General features: G+C 48.2%; 1 protein-coding gene across 1 annotated transcript; it reads left to right on the top strand.

Annotated features, from left to right (window-relative positions):
* The first annotated feature begins 831 nt into the window (after window positions 1–831).
* LOC137315152 (beta-1,3-galactosyltransferase 5-like) lies at window positions 832–16,066 on the top strand. Its single transcript, XM_067980045.1, has 2 exons — window positions 832–1,477; window positions 13,849–16,066. Exons 1-2 carry the CDS (start codon window positions 1,370–1,372, stop codon window positions 14,356–14,358), a joined length of 618 nt encoding a protein of 205 aa, XP_067836146.1. The 5' UTR covers window positions 832–1,369; the 3' UTR covers window positions 14,359–16,066.
* Window positions 16,067–17,565: the final 1,499 nt, after the last annotated feature.

The raw sequence follows: 17,565 nt of genomic DNA, 5'->3' as shown, positions 1-17,565 counted from the left end.
GGTGAGACAGAGAGCACAGAAAGTGAAAAAGAGACGGAGGCAAGATGGAGATAGAGACGCACAAAGAGACATAGAAACAGAGATAGAGAGCAGAGAAAGAGAGACGGGACGCAGAGAGCGGGACAAAGAAATTGAAACAGTATGAGCGAGAAAAGCAGACAAAAAGGGACAGGGAGGTGGAAATGTAAAGAGAGAGAGACACCAGCAGACAGCGAGAGGGAGGCAGAGAGAGAGAGAGAGATAGACGGAGACAGAAAGAAAGAGAGGGGAAAGATAACGACAGGGACAGACTGATAGGGAGACAAGTACAGAGTGAGACAAGTACAGAGTGAAACAAGTACAGAGTGACACAAGTACAGAGTGACACAAGTGCAGAGTGATACAAGTACAGAGTGACAGACAGGGAGAGTGACAGACAGGGAGAGTGACAGACAGACAGAGAGTGACAGACAGACAGAGAGAGTGACAGACAGACAGAGAGAGTGACAGACAGACAGAGAGAGTGACAGACAGACAGAGAGAGTGACAGACAGAGTGAGAGACAGAGAGAGCGAGAGAGTTCTGTGTCTTTCTCTGTTTGAAAGGGATGTGCTGTCAGTCCCGGATCATTCGATGTCATGGAATCATAGAAAGGTTACAGCACGGAAGGAGGCCATTCGGCCCATCGTGTCCGCGCCAGCTCTCTGCAAGAGCAATGCAGCGAGTCCCACTCACTTGCCCTTTCCTCGCAGCCCTGTAAATGTTTCCTTTCAAGTCTGTATCCAATTCTCTTTTTTGAAAAAGGATGTAACGTTTGCAATTCTCCAGTCCTCTCTGGCACCAGCCCCGTAACCACAGATGTTTGGACGATTATGGCCAGTACCTCCCCAATTTCCGCCCGTACTTTGGAGCGGCGGAGGCGGCGGCGCGGACCGAGTGCAGCGGCGGTGGCGGCAGAAGGAGCGAAATAAAAGCCACGGCTTGACGGCCTACATTCATTGAGCAGCGGAGGCGGCGAGAGCGGAACGAGTGGAGCGGCGGAGGCGGAAGAGGGAGCGAAATAAATGCCCCGGCTTGAAGGCCTGCACGCAATGAGCAGCGGAGGGGGCGAAATCCGAACTTGTGGAGCGGCAGAGGGAGCGAAATAAAAGCCCCGGCTTGAAGGCCTAGATTCATGAGGAGCGGAGGCGGCGAGAGCGGAACGAGTGGAGCGGCGTAGGCGCCATAGGAGCGAAATAAATGCCACTGCTCGAAGGCCGAAACTCACTTGAGGCGGCGGGAGCGGGCCCAGTCAGTGAGACGAGAAAAGACCCCGCTTCCAGTCGCAGTCTAAATATCTACGGCGCATGCGCGGACCGGAGTTTCCGTTGCGGGCCTGCGTCTTGTGCCCATGCGCCGTTACCTGCCGACTGCGCGTGCGCAGTGTATGACTCACGCTGGCCCGAATCAGCCAAAAACAAGGAGTGACGTCACAGGACAGCAGGTGGGCGATTGGCTGGTAAGTTTTGCAGCTTTTTTTTTACCTCTAAGTTAGGGAATTGGGTAAAATCAAATTAAAAGCTGGAAGCGTAAAACCGCTGTAAGTTTATTAATTTTAATAACTTAAATTAGTTTATTGACCAGACTAATAAAACTGTAAATTAACAGGGATGCTCTGCTGAGTCTGGCAGAGTTGACCGATGCCGTCCACCCGCTCTCCAGAGGGAAATTCCCCAGGGCTGGACGGGCTGACCGTGGTGTTCCTCAGGGCCTTTTGGGACGTCCTGGGGGGCGACTACGCGCGGGTCCTGGGGGAAACTCTGGCGACCGGGAGATGCCCCTTTCGTGGCGCAGGGCGGTCGTCGACCTATTGCAAAGGAAGGGGGATCTCCGTCACCTTAAAAACTGGCGCCCGGTCTCCCTCCACAGCACGGATTATAAGTTCTTCACCAAGGCGATGTCTGCTCGCCTTGGCACCGTGCTGGCCCACATGAACCACCCCGACCAGTCCGACACGGTCCCGGGCCGGAAGATCCACGATAACATCCACTTGGTCAGGGACCTGATCCACCATTCCCAGAGGGCTGGTCTGAGGCTCGCCTTCCTTTCCCTGGATAAGGAGAAGGCGTTCGACAGGGTGGTTCACGAGTACTTATTCGGGATCTGTGCGCTTTCGGGTTCAGGTCACATTTCGTCGCCCAGATCCGACTTCTATACGCCACCGCGGAGTGTCTGATGAAGGTTAACGAATCCTTGACGGCGTCCCTTCGTTTCGGGAGAGGAGTGCATCATGGATGCCCCATGTCCGGCCAATCATACACAGTCTGCGTGGAGCCTTTCCTGCTCCTCTTGCGGAAGAGGTTGTCGGGACTGGCTCTGCGCGAGCCGGGCATGGAGGTCATCCTTTCGGCTTACGCCGACGACGTGCTCCTCGTGGTCACTTGCGGACGATGCACGCGTGCCAAAAGGTGTACTCTGCAAATTCCTGCACCAGGATCAACTGGGAGAAATGTTCTGGACTCCTGGTGGGTCAATGGCGGGCGGACTCCCTGCTGGTGGAGCTACGGCCTTTTGCCTGGAGCACCACGCACCTCCGGTACCTGGGAGTCTATCTTAGCCCTGCCAAGGTAGCCTGTCTGGCGAACTGGCAAGAGCTAGAGGCCAAAGTCACCACTCGCTGAGCACGCTGGACAGGACTGCTCCGAGTGTTATCCTACAGGGGTCGAGTGCTGGTCATAAACCAGCTGGTGGCCGCCATGTCGTGGTACCGGTTGGTCACTTTGATCCCTCCTCCTGAGTTTGTCGCCAAGATTCAGGAGAAGCTCATCGACTTCTTCTGGGCCAAAGGGATACACTGGGTCGCTGCTGCGGCCCTGAGTCTCCTGCTTCGGGAGGGCGGTCAGGGGCTGGTGTGCGTCCACACCCGGGTGGCGACTTTCTGCCTTCAGACCCTGCAGCGATACCTGTACGTTCACGATTCTCCTCGAAGGCGTGCGCTGGCGACGTATTTCTTCCACCGGCTGCACGGCCTGAATTATGACACGCAGCTCCTGTTTATCATGTTGCCGGGCGGCCGCACGTCATTGCAGGAGCTGCCTGACTTTTACCAGGATCTGATCAGGGTCTGGAATATGGTTGCCTCCCGCCCGTGCTCTCGCCCGTCGGGGCTTGCGGCCGTCCTGCAGGAGCCGCTGCTCAGGAATCCGTTCCTCCACGGTGTCGGCTTCGGCCGCACGCGGCAAATGGAGCGCATGGCCCTGGCCGGTGAGTTAACCAGAGTCTGGGACGTCCTTGATGGCGAAGGGGCGGGCTGGATGGCGCCGGACATGCTGGCTGCCCGGATGTCCTCGTTGAGTGTCGGGGGCACGGCCGCCGTAATCCGGGCGTTGAAAGTGGCAGTCGAGCTATCCCGTCCGATCTGACCCCCGTCCGGACGGAATTCCTCATCGGCGTCAGGCCCCGAATCCTCCCTCTGGGGGCGGTGCCCCACAACTTGAGCCATCTCTCGGAAATTCCCTCCATTCCATTTCGCTCTGCACGGAGGGATTTCCTCTACAGCTGCTCCTGCACAGTCTCCACTTCCTCGCCCTCTTCTCTCGCCGGGACATGCCCTGGCGTACCATCCTGCCGTCCGGCAGAGGCGGGGGTCCCGAGTGAAAGGCTCTCTACTCGGGGATCCTCCCGTGTGCCATTGGGGATTTGGGGTGGAGAGTGTTGCACGGAGCAGTCATGTCCAATAAGCGGTTACGCCATTTAACGGACTCCCAGGCCGCCTGCGCTTTCTACGGCCTGGACGAGTCTGCGTTTCATTTGTTCACTGCATGTGGGAGGCTGCAGCCCCTGTTTGATTTGTTAAGGGGGCTGCTTCTCAAGTTCTGGCTGCACTTGAGTCCCACACTCCTGATCTTTGGCCGCCCTGTGAGGTGGAGGGGGGCGGGCAGATCGGTGGGCGTCCTCTTGGGCCTGTTCCTGGGCCTGTCCAAGGTGGCTATCCACAGGTCCGGTTTGGGCGTGGCCCTTTGGGGCGGCCACTCGGACTGTCTGCCTCTCTTCCGCGAAATTCTCCGCGCCTGGGTTGCTCCGGAGATGGAGCTCGTGGTGTTTTACCGGAACGCTTGAGACTTGCCGCGACCGGTGGGCACCGCAGGGACTGGAGGGCATCCTGGACCAGCATAATTAAATTTTAATTTGACACTTGTTTTTGTTTCTTTTGGGTTTTCCTGCACATAATCACAACCTAAACCCTCCCCTCTTATAAAAGGGTGGCCTAAAAACACAAAAAAAGAAAAATATAGAAAGAGAAAAAAAAATAACAGGGAATGGAACAGATTGGCTGGTAGTTGGTGAGCGTTTCTTTTGGTATTGAGTATTTGTTTAAGTCTTAATTTATTTTTGTTATGTTTGGTAAACAATCAAATAAGTCAAGGTGTGTCAGGGCAGCTCACACCCGTCGAATGCACGGCCTGTGCTGTGTGGGAACTCCAGGGCGTTTCCCGTTTCCTGGACAACTGTCGGTGCAGGAAGTGACGTCAGCTGGAGGAGATTGAGCTCAGGATTTTAGAAATTGAGCAGCAGATGGCGTCACCACGGTGTAACCACGAGGCTGGGAGCTACGTGGATGGCACGTTTCAGGAAGAGGACTGCCCGCAGCTGAAGAAAGTGCAGGCTGAAAAGTACTGGGTGATCGCCAGACAGACAAGGAGGACCAGGCAGGTAGTGCAGAAATGCCCTGTGGGCATCTCACTCTCCAACCAGTGTTCAGTTCTGAATACTGGTGGTGGAGAGGGTTCCTCTGGGGAGTGCAGCCAGAGCCATGTCCACAGCACCATGGGAGACTCAGCTGTATAGGGGGAAGGGGTAGGAGAAAGGACAAGTGAGAAATACTGAGAGGGGATTCCATAGTTCGGGGAGCAGACAGGCGTTACTGCGGCTGTAAACGTGATTGCAGGATCGTATGTTGCCTCCCTTGTGCCAGGGTCATGGATGTCACTGAGCAGCTGCAGAACATTCTGGGCGGGAGGGGGGTATGGTGAAGAGCCAGATGTCGTGGTACATATCGGCACCACTGACATAGGTAGAAAGAGGGATGAGGTCCTGCAGACAGAGTTTAAGGAGTTAGGAAAGAGATTAACAAGCAGGATCTCAAGGGTACTGATCTCCGGATTACTCCCAGTGCCACACGCTAGTGAGTATAGAAATAGGAGGAGAGCAGATGAATGCGTGGGTGGAGAGATGGTGCAGGAGGGAGAACTTTAGTTTCCTGGAGCATTGGGACCGGTTCTGGGGGAGGTGGGACCTGTTCAAGCCGGATGGGATGCACCTCAATGGGGCTGGGTCCAATATCAATGCGGGGAGGATTGCTCGTGCTATTGGGGATGGAATGAACTAACTTGGCAGGGGGATAGTAAACTAGAGGCGATTCAGAAGGGAGAGTAACAAAGCTGGACGTGGAAGGCAAGAAAGTAGTAAGTGAAATTGGAAGGCAGCGGAAGCAAATAAGAACAAAATCGGAAATAATGTTAAAAAGGCAAAATTAAAGGCACTTTATTTGATAGTAAGCAACATTCGCAACAAGGTAGTTGAATTGACGGCACGAACAGAGATGCATGGGTAGGATCCAATTGCCATTGCAGAGGCGTGGCTGCAGGGTGACCAAGGCTGGGAACTGAATATTCAAGAATATTCGACATTTAGGATGGACAATCAAAAGGGAAAAGGAGGTGGGGTGGCGCTGTTAATAAAGGATGAGATCAGTCCAATAATGAGAAAGGTTCTTTGCTCAGAAGATCCAGATGTAGAATCAGTTTGGGTGGAGCTAAGAAACAGCAAGGAGCAGAAAATATTGGTGGGAAATGTTTACAGGCCACCAAACAGTAGTCGTAATGCAGGGCACGGTATAAAGCAGGGCATTAGAAGAGCATGCAACAAGGGCAATACAGTCATCATCGGAGACTTTAATCTATATATAGATTGGGCAAACCAAATTAGCACTCATATTGTGAGGGACAAATTCCTAGAATGGAAAGGAGATGATTTTTTTAGATTACTATGATGTGGAGATGCCGGTGTTGGACTGAGGTGGACAAATGTAAGGAGTCTTACAACACCAGGTTATAGTCCAACAGCTTTATTTGAAATCACAAGCTTTCGGAGGCACCTGACGAAGGAGGAAGCCTCCGAATGCTTGTGATTTCAAATAAAGCTATTGGACTATAACGTGGTATTGTGCGACTCCTTACATTAGATTACTATGTTGAGGAACCAATTAGGGAACTGGCTATTTTAGATCTAGTATCGTGCAATGAGAATGGGTTAGTTAATAATCTTGTTGTAAATGAGCCCTTGGGGATGAGTGACCATACTATGATATAATTCCTCATTATTTTTGAAAGTAATGTAATTCAATCCGAAACTAGGGTCTTAAATCGAAATAATGAAACTGCAAAGGATTGAGACGCAAGATGGCTGTTGTTGGTTGGGGAACTACATTAAAAGGTACGACGGTAGAGAGGCAATGGCTAACATTTAAAGAATTAATACATAATTTTCAACGAATATATATTCACTTAAGGCACAAAAACCCAACAGGAAATGTGGTCCAACCGTGGCTAAAGAGAGAAATTAAAGTTAGTATTTAATCAAAGAAAGAGGCATATGAACTTGCCAGAAAAAGCAGTAAACCTGAGGATTGGGAACATTATAGAAGTCAGCAATGGAGAACCAAGAAATTGATAAAGAAAGGGAAAATAGAATATGAGGGGAAATTAGCGGGAAACATAAAAAACGGACTGTAAAATCTTCTATAGGTGTGTAAAAAGGAAACGATTGGCGGAGGCAAACGTGGACCCGTTATAGACAGAGACGGGAGAATTTAAAATGGGGAATATGGAAATGGCAGAGAAATGAAATAAATGTTTGTGTCTGTCTTCACTGAAGAAGACACAAAACACCTTCCAGACATACTAGTGAACCAAGGGTCTGGCGCAAATGAGCAACTGAAAGAAATTAGTAATATTAAAAAAATAGTATTAGAGAAATTATTGGGACTGAAAGTTGATAAATCCCAAGGACTTGATGATCTCTATCCTAGGGTTTTGAAAGAGGTGACCACAGAGATAGTGGAGACATTGGTTGTTATCTTCCAAAATTCTACAGATTCTGGAATGGTTCCTGCAGATTGGAGGGTAGCAAATGTAACCCTACAATTTAAGAAAGGAGAGAGGGAGAAAACAGGGAACTACAAGCGTGTTAGCCCGACATCAGTTGTAGGAAAAGTGCTAGAATCTATTACTAAGGATGTGATAACAGGACACTTAGTAAATAATAATAGGATTTGACAGTGTCAACATGGATTTATGAAAGGAAAAGCATGTTTGACAAGCCTATTGGAGTTCTTTGAGGATGTAACTAATAGAATAGATAAGGGAATCAGTGGATTGGTGTATTTGGATTTTCAGAAGGCTTTCGATAAGGTATCACACAGGAGGTTGGTGAACAAAGTTAGAGCAAATGGAATTGTGGTAATATATTGGCATGGATTGAGAATTAGTAAACAGACAGAAAACAGTGAGTAGGAGTAAACGGGTCTCTTTCAGGTTGGCAGAATGTTACTAGTGGGGAACAGCGGGAATCGATACTTGGGCAACAGCTAGTCACAATCCATATCAATGCTTTGTATGAGAGGACAAAATGTAATATTTCCAAGTTTGCTGATGTCACAAAACTGGGTGGGAATGTGAATTGTGAGGAGGATGCAAAGAGGCTTCAGGGGGATATAGACAGGTTAAGTGAGTGGGCAGGAACATGGCAGATTGAATATAATGTGGAAAATGTGAAGTTATCCAACTTTGGTCGGAAAAACAGAAATGTGGAGTATTTTTAAATGGTGAGAGGTTGGGAAATGTTGATGTTCAAAGGGACCTGGATGCCCATGTATATGAGTCACTGAAAGCAAACATGCAGGTGCAGCAAGCAATTAGTAATGCAAATATTATGTTGGCCTTTATCAGAGGAGAATTTGAGTACAAGAGTAAAAATATCTTAATGCAATTATATAGGGCCTTGGTGAGACCGCACCTGTAGTATTGTTTACAGTTTTGGTCTCCTTACCTCAGAAAGCTTATACTTGCCATAGATGGAATGCAACGAAGGTTCACCAGACTGATTCCTGGGATGCCGAGATTGTCGTATGAGAAGAGATTGAGTAGACCAGGCCTATATTCTATAGAGTTTCGAAGAATGAGAGGTGATCTAATTGAAACATGCAAAATCCTTATAGGGCTCAACGGGGTAGATGCAAGGAGGATGTTTCCCCCTGGCTGGGGAATCTAGAATCAGTGGTAACAGTCTCAGAATAAGGGGTCGGTCATTCAGGACTGAGATGAGGAGAAATTTCATCCTGGAGACCAATGGCCATGAAACTGCTCAGAATTCTCTTCAATACAGTTTTTTAAAAACTCGTCAGTGGCCTTATGGCCTAATGGATAAGGTGTGTCATCTTTGGTGCTGAATTGTGGTGTTATCAGACGATTGCTGATTCGAGTCCTGCTGTGGTGGTTTTATACAGTGGGTTTTGATATAGTTCAGAAGGCGATATTGTGTCCACTGTGAGGTAGGTCATTGAGGACACAGATTTGAACTAATTGACCGAAGAATCAGAGCGGGGAGATTATGTGGATTTTTTTTTCTGCAGCGAGATGTTATGATCTGGAATACACAGCATAAAAGGGGGTGGACGCAGATTCAATATGACTTTTAAGAATAAATTTGATAAAATCATAAAAGGCAAAATTTGGCAGAGGTATGCGGAAAGAGGAGGGGAATGGGACTAATTGGATAGCTCTTTCAATGAACCGACACACGCACGATGGGCTGAATGGCCGCCTCCTGTGCTTTAAGGTTCAACGAACGCTGAGATGTAATATTCCCTGCCACATGGAGGTGGCACCTGTACTTAAAAAAACAATCGCTCCCCCGAGAGGGGCTTTGGTGAAAAGCAACCAAGTTTGACCCTTCACATTTAACAGTAACTCTGGGAACATTAGTGATTACTTTATATTGAACTTTCCATTCTCCCTCCTCCCACCCCCACAGATACTGACTGTCGCTGTATATTAATTATTTGGATTTAAATATAGAGGGCATGATTAAGAAGTTTGCAGATGATACAACAATCGGCCGTGTGGTTGATAGTGAGGAGGAAAGCTGTGGACTGCAGGAAGATATCAATGGACCGCTCAGGAGGGCAAAAAAGTGGCAAGTGGATGGGTGAGAGATGGATGACGGAGAGACGAATTGTTGAGAGACGGATTGGTGAAAGACGGATGGGGAGATATGAATGGGATGGGGTGGGTGGGGAGAGATGAATTGGAGAGACGGATGGAGTTGAGACGGGTGTGGGTGAGATGTTTGGGGGAGAGCCAGATGGGGAATGGGGGATGGGGAGAGAAGATGAGGAGTGACAGATGGGGAGAGACGGACGAGGAAGGACGGATGGGAAAGACGGATGGAGAGAGACAGGTGGGCGAGAGATGGATAAAGGAGAGATGGATTGTGGAAAGATGGATGGGGAGAGATGTTGAGGAGAGGTGGATAGGGAGAGGCGGCTGAATAAGAGATAGATGGGGAGAGAAAGATGGCGAGAGACGTAGGGTGAGAGGCGGGTGGAGAGAGATGGATGCGGAGAGATGGATGGAGAGAGACGAATGGGGAGAGAGGGATCGGAGGGACGGATGAGGGAGAGGCTTATTGGAAAGACAGATGGGGAAAGATGGATGGAGAGATGCGGATGGAATTGGACGGATTGAGGAGACGGATTGAGAGAGACGGAAGGGGGTGAGCAAGATGGAGAGAGACGGATGGGGGAGAGACGGATGGGGGAGAGACGGATGGGGGAGAGACGGATTGGGAGAGACGGATGGGGAGAGACGGATGGGGAAAGAAAGATGGAGAGAGGCAGTTGGGGAGAGAGGGATGGGGAGACTATAAGCCCATAAGAGAAAGGAGCAGGAGTAGGCCATTCGTCCCCTCGAAGCTGCTCCGCCATTTCGTGAGATCATGGCTGATCTGATTTTTACCTCAACTCCACTTTCCCACCCTTTCCCCAGATCCTTTGACTCCCTTGCTGATCAAAAATTTGTCGAACTCAGCCTTGAATGTATTCAATGACTCAGCCTCAACAGCTTTTATGGGTAAAGAATTCCAAACATTTCCGACCCTCTGGGAGAAGAAATTCCTCCTCATTTCCGTCTTAAACGGGCGACCCCTTATTCTGAAATTATGCCCCTAGTTTTAGATTCCCCCATGAGGGGTAACTTCTTCTCAGCATCTACCCAATCGAGTCCCCTCAGAATCTTGTATGTTTCAATAAGACCTTCTCTCATTCTTCTAAACACCAATGATTATGGACCCAAGTTGTTCAAGCTTTCCTCATAAGACAACCGTTCCATGCTCAGAATCAACCGAGTGAAACGTCTCTGAACTGCCTCCAATGCAAGTATGTCCTACCTTAAATAAGGGCACCAGAACTGTAAGCAGTGCTCCAGATGTGGTCTCACCAACATCCTGTACAGTTGTAGCATGACTTCCCTGATTTTATACTCCATGCCCCGAGAAATAAAGGCCAATATTCCGTTCGCCTTCCGGATTATCTGCTGCACCTGTATGTTGATGTTTTGAGTTTCATGTACGAGGACACATAGATCCCTCTGTAAAAAATATTTTGTAATATTTATCCATTCAAATAATATTTAGATTTTTTATTTTTCCTCCCAAAGTGGATGACTTCACATTTTCCCACGTTATATTCCATCTGCCATTTTTTGCCAATTTGCTTAACCTTTGCAGACACTTTGTGACCTTATCGCAACTTGCTTTTCCACCTATCTTTGAATCATCAGCAAATTTGGCCACAAGACATTCTGTTCTTTCATCCAAGTCATTTATATATATTGTAAATATCACTGATCCCTGCGGCACCCCACAAGTTACAGATTGCCATTTTGAAAATAACACTTTTATCCCGACTCTTTGTTTTCTGTCAGTTGGCTAATCCTCTATCCATGCCAATATATTACCCCCAACATCATGAGCTCTTATCTTGTGCAGAGTGACGGACGCGGGGCAGACGGATGGGTGACAGACGGATGGGCTAGAGACAGATGGCGTGAGAGGGTACGGAGGAGATGGACCAGAATGGAATCAGTGATCAGGGACTTCAGTTACGTGGAGAGACTGGAGAAGCTGGGTTTGTTCTCCTTGGAGCAGAGAAGGTTAAGTGAATATTTAATAGAGATGTCCAAAATATGAGGGGTTTTGATAGAGTAAATGTTGAGCAACTACGAACACTCGTCGGAGGATTAGTAACCAGAGGACACAGGTTTAAGATAATTGGCAAAAGAACCAGAGGAGAGATGAGGAGACATTTTTTTGCACAGTGATTTATGATGAGCTGGATTGCACTTCCTGAAAGGGTGGTTTAAGCAAATTCAATAGTAACTTTTAAAAGGGAATTGGACACATACTTGATGGGGGGAAATTGCAGGGCTAAGAGGAAAGAGCTGTGGAGTGTGATTGATTGCTTCGTTCTTTCAAAAATCCTGCACAGGCACGATGGGCCGAGTGGCCTGTGCTGTCTGGTTCTATGATCCCATTATCCTCTCTGATTCTTTTTTTTTACCTGTGCACGAACTATTAGTGTCACGTGTAACTGGACACCCAAATCCCTTTCCTCTTCCACAATTCTTAATCTCTTGCAATTAAGAAAATGTTCCGATTTTTATTTCTTGTGGATATGGATCACCTGAAACTTCACCACATTAAACTTCATCGAACAAAGTTATGCCCATTCACTTAGCCCGTCTACGTCATTTTGTATTTCCTCTCATCTACATTAATTACTGCGCCTTGTCATCTGCAAATTTCGATGTACAACTCTATAGTCCTTCATCTAAGTCATTGATGTAGATGGTGAAAAGCTGCGGCTCCAGTACAAAACCCTGGGGAACATCACTTCTCACATCCCGTCAATCACAGTGCATTTTCATTATCCCTACTCTCTGTCTCTTCCCACGCAATAGTTTCCAACTCATGTCACAACTATTGGCTTTTTTAATGGACTGGCATGATTCAGAATCTTCGATACAATATGCGAGAGACTGTCTCTGGCTTTCTCCTCCTGTGAGCCTTGAAGTGGGAGCGTCACCGTATGTTCGAATTTGTGCTTCTCAAACTACAGTTACTTAAATTAATTGAAGCACTGCTTTGCTGTTGGAAACAGAACTGGCCCCTATAGAGTACAGAAGCCTTTGATTTAAGTTTAGCGAAGTGCAGAGATATTTGGCAACGGAGCCCGAAGCTCCAGAATGGAAGTTGGTTGGATCACTGTTGGATCAGTGCGTAACTTCAGAAGCCGGTTAATTAATGATGGACGAGTCGCCATCTTTTGCCTCTGATGAAAGCTGATGTTATCCAGTGTGTTTCTGAGCGACACAGAGCGGGACGGCCCAGGATCTATCGTTGGCCTGTGATGTTGGCTGATTTTATCCAGTGTGTTCCTGAGCCACACAGAGCGGGAGGGCCCAGGGTCCATCCTTGTCCGCTGATTTTAGCTGATTTTATCCAGTGTGTTACTGAACCACACAGAGCGGGAGGGCCCAGGGTCCATCCTTGGCCGCTGATGTTCGCTGATTTTACCCTGTGTGTTACTGAACCCCACAGAGCGGGCCGGCCCAGGGTCTATCCTTGGCTTCTGATGTTAGGTGATTTTATCATGTGTGTTCCTGAGTCACACAGAGTGGGACGGCCCAGGATCCATCCTTGGCCTCATTGAGCCCAGCTGTGATGCTCCATACATGGTAAAATACCCTGCCAATACTCACCATCTGGCCCCGCAACGAAGAACAAGGCTCTTGTATCAGAACACGAGCTGTGCCCGTGAAACCAGTACCGCAGTGAGAGTCAGCAGCGACAGGGTTAATTCATAGCAATTCGAACCTGTGTAACAGTGCACATAAAAGTTAAATAATGTTTAAACAGGGAGGGACACGAGGAGCAAAGGTGAATTAGATACCTGCAGGGAATCGATAGTCGGAGCAATTTAGATACAGTCGCAATGAGCAACCAACGTTGTTTTATGGGTGTCAGGCGTAATCACAGGACGAAAGAGTGATTGGTTGTTCTGGGACGCCCCCAAAGCATCATTCAACGAAGCCATCGACATGCTGAGGGCGCGGGGGACACAGAGCCGGTAGGATTCAGGCTGCAGGTCATTCTGTATTTTCAGGGATCACGGGACCTGTTCTCAAAATTTTGTGAGCTTGTATTTCTGAGCTTTCAATCGCAAACATGATACCTGGGTGTAATTGCAAGATTCACAGCACAAGATCGAAGCTGGACTGAAAGAGTTTTGGGGAAGTGACAGATATCAAGAAGTGTGGGCTTTACTCTGTACCTGTGCTGTATCTGCCCTGGGAGGGTTTGATGGGAGAGTGTAGAGGAAGCTTTACTCTGTATCTAACCCGTGCTCTATGTGCCCCGGGAGTGTTTCATAGGACGGTGCAGATGGGACTTTATTCTTTATCTACCCTGTGCTGTATCTCCCCTTGGAGTGTTTGATGGCACAGCGCAGAAGGAGCTTTACTCTGCATCTAACCCGTGCTGTGCCTGCCCCAGGAGTGTTTAATGGGGCTGTTTAGAGGGAGCTTTAGTCTGTATCTAACCCTGTACCTGCCCCTGGAGTGTTTAATGGGGCTGTGTAGAGAGAGCTTTACTCTGTATCGCCCTTAGTTTTATTTTGTTTATTTTGCTCAACTAAATTCTTGTTTGAATTCAGTAATTTCCTGATTAATTGTGTACATTGGCCATTCATATTCTGATGCCCTTGTTTTGCAGATGAATCTCAGGAAGCTAAAATACCACCTGCTCCTGCTCTGCTCTCTATCTGCTCTACTCATTCCGGTTTACATTTTGATAATTAGAGTATATCATTCCCAACGTATCATTCAGAAGGATGCAGAATCCACCTTAGGCCAACTGCATGGTTTCCTGGCGATTCCTGACTCCCGGTGCGACACCGACCCTCCATTTTTGTGCACACTGGTGACCACGAGACATGAGCAGCTGGAGGAACGGGCCGCCATCCGGGAGACCTGGGGCAAAGACAGACGGATTGGGGAGAGACGGATTTGTACATATTTCCTCCTGGGTTACGATGGTGCCCACCAGTCAGATATCGAGAGAGAAAATCACCTCCACAAGGACATAATTCAGCGCAATTTCACCGACACCTATTACAACCTGACGATCAAAGTGTTAATGGGAATGGAATGGGTTCATCGATTCTGCTCTTCAGCAGTTTTCATCATGAAGACAGACTCAGACATGTTTGTGAATACCAATTAACTGACCCAGCTCCTGTCGGTGAAGAATACGCACAATTTCTTCAGTGGAGTTGTCTTCTATAATTGGGGCCCAATAAGGGATAAAAATAGCAAATTTTATGTGAGTGAGGAGGAATATCCTCATTCAAAGTATCCGACATTTTGCTCTGGGACAGATTATGTCTTTTCCGGTGACTTGGCGGGAGCGATCTGGAATATTTCGAGGGATGTTCCTTTCCTCAAACTGGAAGATGTTTTCGTTGGGTTGTGCCTGGCCAAACTTCAAGTCTCCCAGGTCAGCCTGAGTTCCAGGGAAGTCTTCTCCACTGGCAAGGTTCCATTTTCAGTGTGCAGATTTCGTAGTATAGTGACCTCACACTGGGTTAGACCTTTTGAGAACCGTCTCTATTGGAAAGAACTGGAAGACTCAACAGATGCAGGATGTTCTTAGAATTGTAGAGTCATGGAATCAGACAGCACAGAAGGAGGCCAATCGGTCCATCTTGCCTGCACGTAGAATGAAGATGATGATGTGGAACGTTACCCTCGGGTGTTCGAGCTGCTGGTCAATCACCATCACTGGGACAGAGAGAGGGGGTCGAGTTGCCCTGTGCCATCATTAAGCGGCCCAGCACCTCTGGCCGACTGCTCGTGCCATTCTGGGAAACAGGGTGAGCTGTGGTATCATGAATACCCTAGTCGAGAACTCTATGTACGCCCTTTTATTCAAGACTCAGTAAACTTTTATTCACTCTGAATCTCATTCTCCCAGTATATTTTTCGATTGATGGATTTCCCTTACTCCATCTCTGTCTTTCTCTGCTACTCTCTCTATCTGTATCAGTGCTCCTTTCACCACTCACGGACTCCTTGTGTCACTCTGCTGCTCTCACCATTCACAAATTCACTATGTCTCTGTGCTGCTCTCACCATTCACAGACTCCCTGTGTTTCTCTCCTTCCCTCACCATTCACAGACTCCCTGTGTCTCTCTGTTCCTTTCATCATTCACAGACACCCAGTGTTGCTCTCCCCCTCACCATTCATAGATTCCCTATGTCTCTATGCTTCTCTCTCCATTCACAGCTTAACTGTCTCTCTCTGCTCCTGTCAACACACTCAGACTGAATGTGTCTCTTCTCCTCTCACACCGACAGATTCCCCGTGTCTCTCTGCACCTCTCCCCATTCACAGACTCCCCTTTTCTCTCTGCAGCTCTCACCATTCACTGACTCCGTGACTCTCTCCTCCTCTCACCAATCACAGACTCCCTGCGTCTCCCTGCCCTTCTGCACATTCGCAGACTTCCTGTATCTCTCTGAACCTCTCCCAACTCGCATATTCCCCTTGCCTCTCTGCTCCTCTCATCACTAACAGACTCTCTGTGTCTCTCTGCTCCACCCACAATTCACAGACATCTATCCCTTTCCCTCTCAACTTCCACTTCCCTTGTTTTCGTTTTCATTTTCTCTCAGTCTGTGTCACTTCCTTTCTCTCCTTACTTGTAACGATATTAAACAAATGTGCCCCTTAAGCCGACATAATTATGGGGTAGATCTTCAAATTGAGGTTTCATGATCACCCTGTAGCACGATCACAGAATCTGTAAGATTCCTGATTAAGGGACCGTCATCGCGTGTTACTTTTGGGGATAATATCGCCGCAGTTATTAATAGGAATTTAATCCTTCCTCTTCTGAGGTCTCCGTCCACTGGGAGCGGTTCTGTCCGATAATGGGTTGTTCTGTTTAATTAAAGCCTGTCTGCTTTACTCAAGCGTGTCCAGTGATCCATCAAGTTCACGGGTAACTAACATTGCAACAGCAAAAGAGCTCAGGGTTAATGAGAAGTTAAACAGGTCGAAATTACAGTGAGAATATAGCAGAGTGATTCGTCTCACAGGACCAGAGGGGAACTTGGACCCCAACCATCTACCGAGGCTTGAAATTACAGTGAGAATATTGCAGGGTGATTCGTCTCACAGGACCAGAGGGGCACTTGGACCCCAAACATCTACCGAGGCTTGAAATTACAGTGAGAATATTGCAGGGTGATTCGTCTCACAGGACCAGAGCGGCACTAGAACCCCAACCATCTACCGAGGCTTGAAATTACAGTGAGAATACGGCAGGGTGATTCGCCTCAGAGGACCAGAGGGGCACTTGGACCCCAAACATCTACCGAGGCTTGAAATTACAGTGAGAATACGGCAGGGTGATTCCCCTCAGAGGACCAGAGGGGCACTTGGACCCCAAACATCTACCGAGGCTTGAAATTACAGTGAGAATATGGGAGGGTGATTCCTCTCACAGGACCAGAGGGGCACTTGGGCTCGAACCATCGGTAACTCAGCACGGTCCGAGGATGTTACCTGGGCCCTTCCTGAACTGTGCTCGGCTCAGTATCACGCGGGGTGGTATCTCGGGCGTTCACCACACGGACTGCAACGGTTCAAGAAGGCGGCTAACTACCACCTTCTCAAGGGCAATTACGGATGGGCAATAAATGGTGGCCTTGCCAGCGACGCCCACAACCCATGAAAGAATCATAAAAGAAAAATTGTGTGCGGCCAATATCACACTGGACTCACATCCACCAGCTCAGCGCAGCTCGGGTAGAGAAGCTGTGGTTAAGCTGCTCTATATAACTTTGTTCGTTTTATCTTTCAAGCATTTTAAAGGTTTCCCCTATTTCCCACCGGATTGTTAAAGTAATCGAGGGCACTTTGCGCAGGTCGCACCATTCCCCTTGTATTATTCCTGGATCGTGTGGATCGACACCAGAACCGCCCTCATCGTTTGAGAAAAGGGAGAATTTTGTTGCACCGTACAAGGTTCACAACCGGATAAAGATCAAACGGACTTATTCATGTACAGAGCAATTCACAGAAGGGCGCAGTGTGAGTGAGATGTGAAACCACATTAGACACAGTTCACAACAGGCTAAATAACTAAACGGGGTTTATTCATGTACAGGGTAACTAACAGAAGGGAGCATTGAAACCCCGTCAAACACATTAGCTGGAGATCGTTCACAGAGGGTTAATCAGACAGACCAGAGCGGGCAGATCCTTTGCAGGAGTTGAGATGAAAGTAATATTATTTTTACAGAGGGAGATAGCATTCCAATTCCCCGTCACGACAACAGATTCCAGATGATGTAGGACTGAGGTGAGTTTACTTCGACGGAAATAAATTCCTTCTTTACTCCTTTTACCTGACATGAGTTAAC

This window comes from Heptranchias perlo, unplaced genomic scaffold, assembly GCF_035084215.1.
Source record: "Heptranchias perlo isolate sHepPer1 unplaced genomic scaffold, sHepPer1.hap1 HAP1_SCAFFOLD_54, whole genome shotgun sequence".
Classification (NCBI taxonomy): domain Eukaryota; kingdom Metazoa; phylum Chordata; class Chondrichthyes; order Hexanchiformes; family Hexanchidae; genus Heptranchias; species Heptranchias perlo.
The sequence above is the reverse complement of the archived record's forward strand: the minus strand, read 5'-3'. Positions and strand labels throughout refer to the sequence as shown.

Bases quoted from the DNA above. Each gene is read 5' to 3' on its own strand.
- LOC137315152 (XM_067980045.1), top strand. From the start codon at position 1,370: ATGCGCCGTTACCTGCCGACTGCGCGTGCGCAGTGTATGACTCACGCT. The intron at 1,478-13,848 runs GTAAGTTTTGCA...CTTGTTTTGCAG, and splicing joins AGCAGGTGGGCGATTGGCTG to ATGAATCTCAGGAAGCTAAA.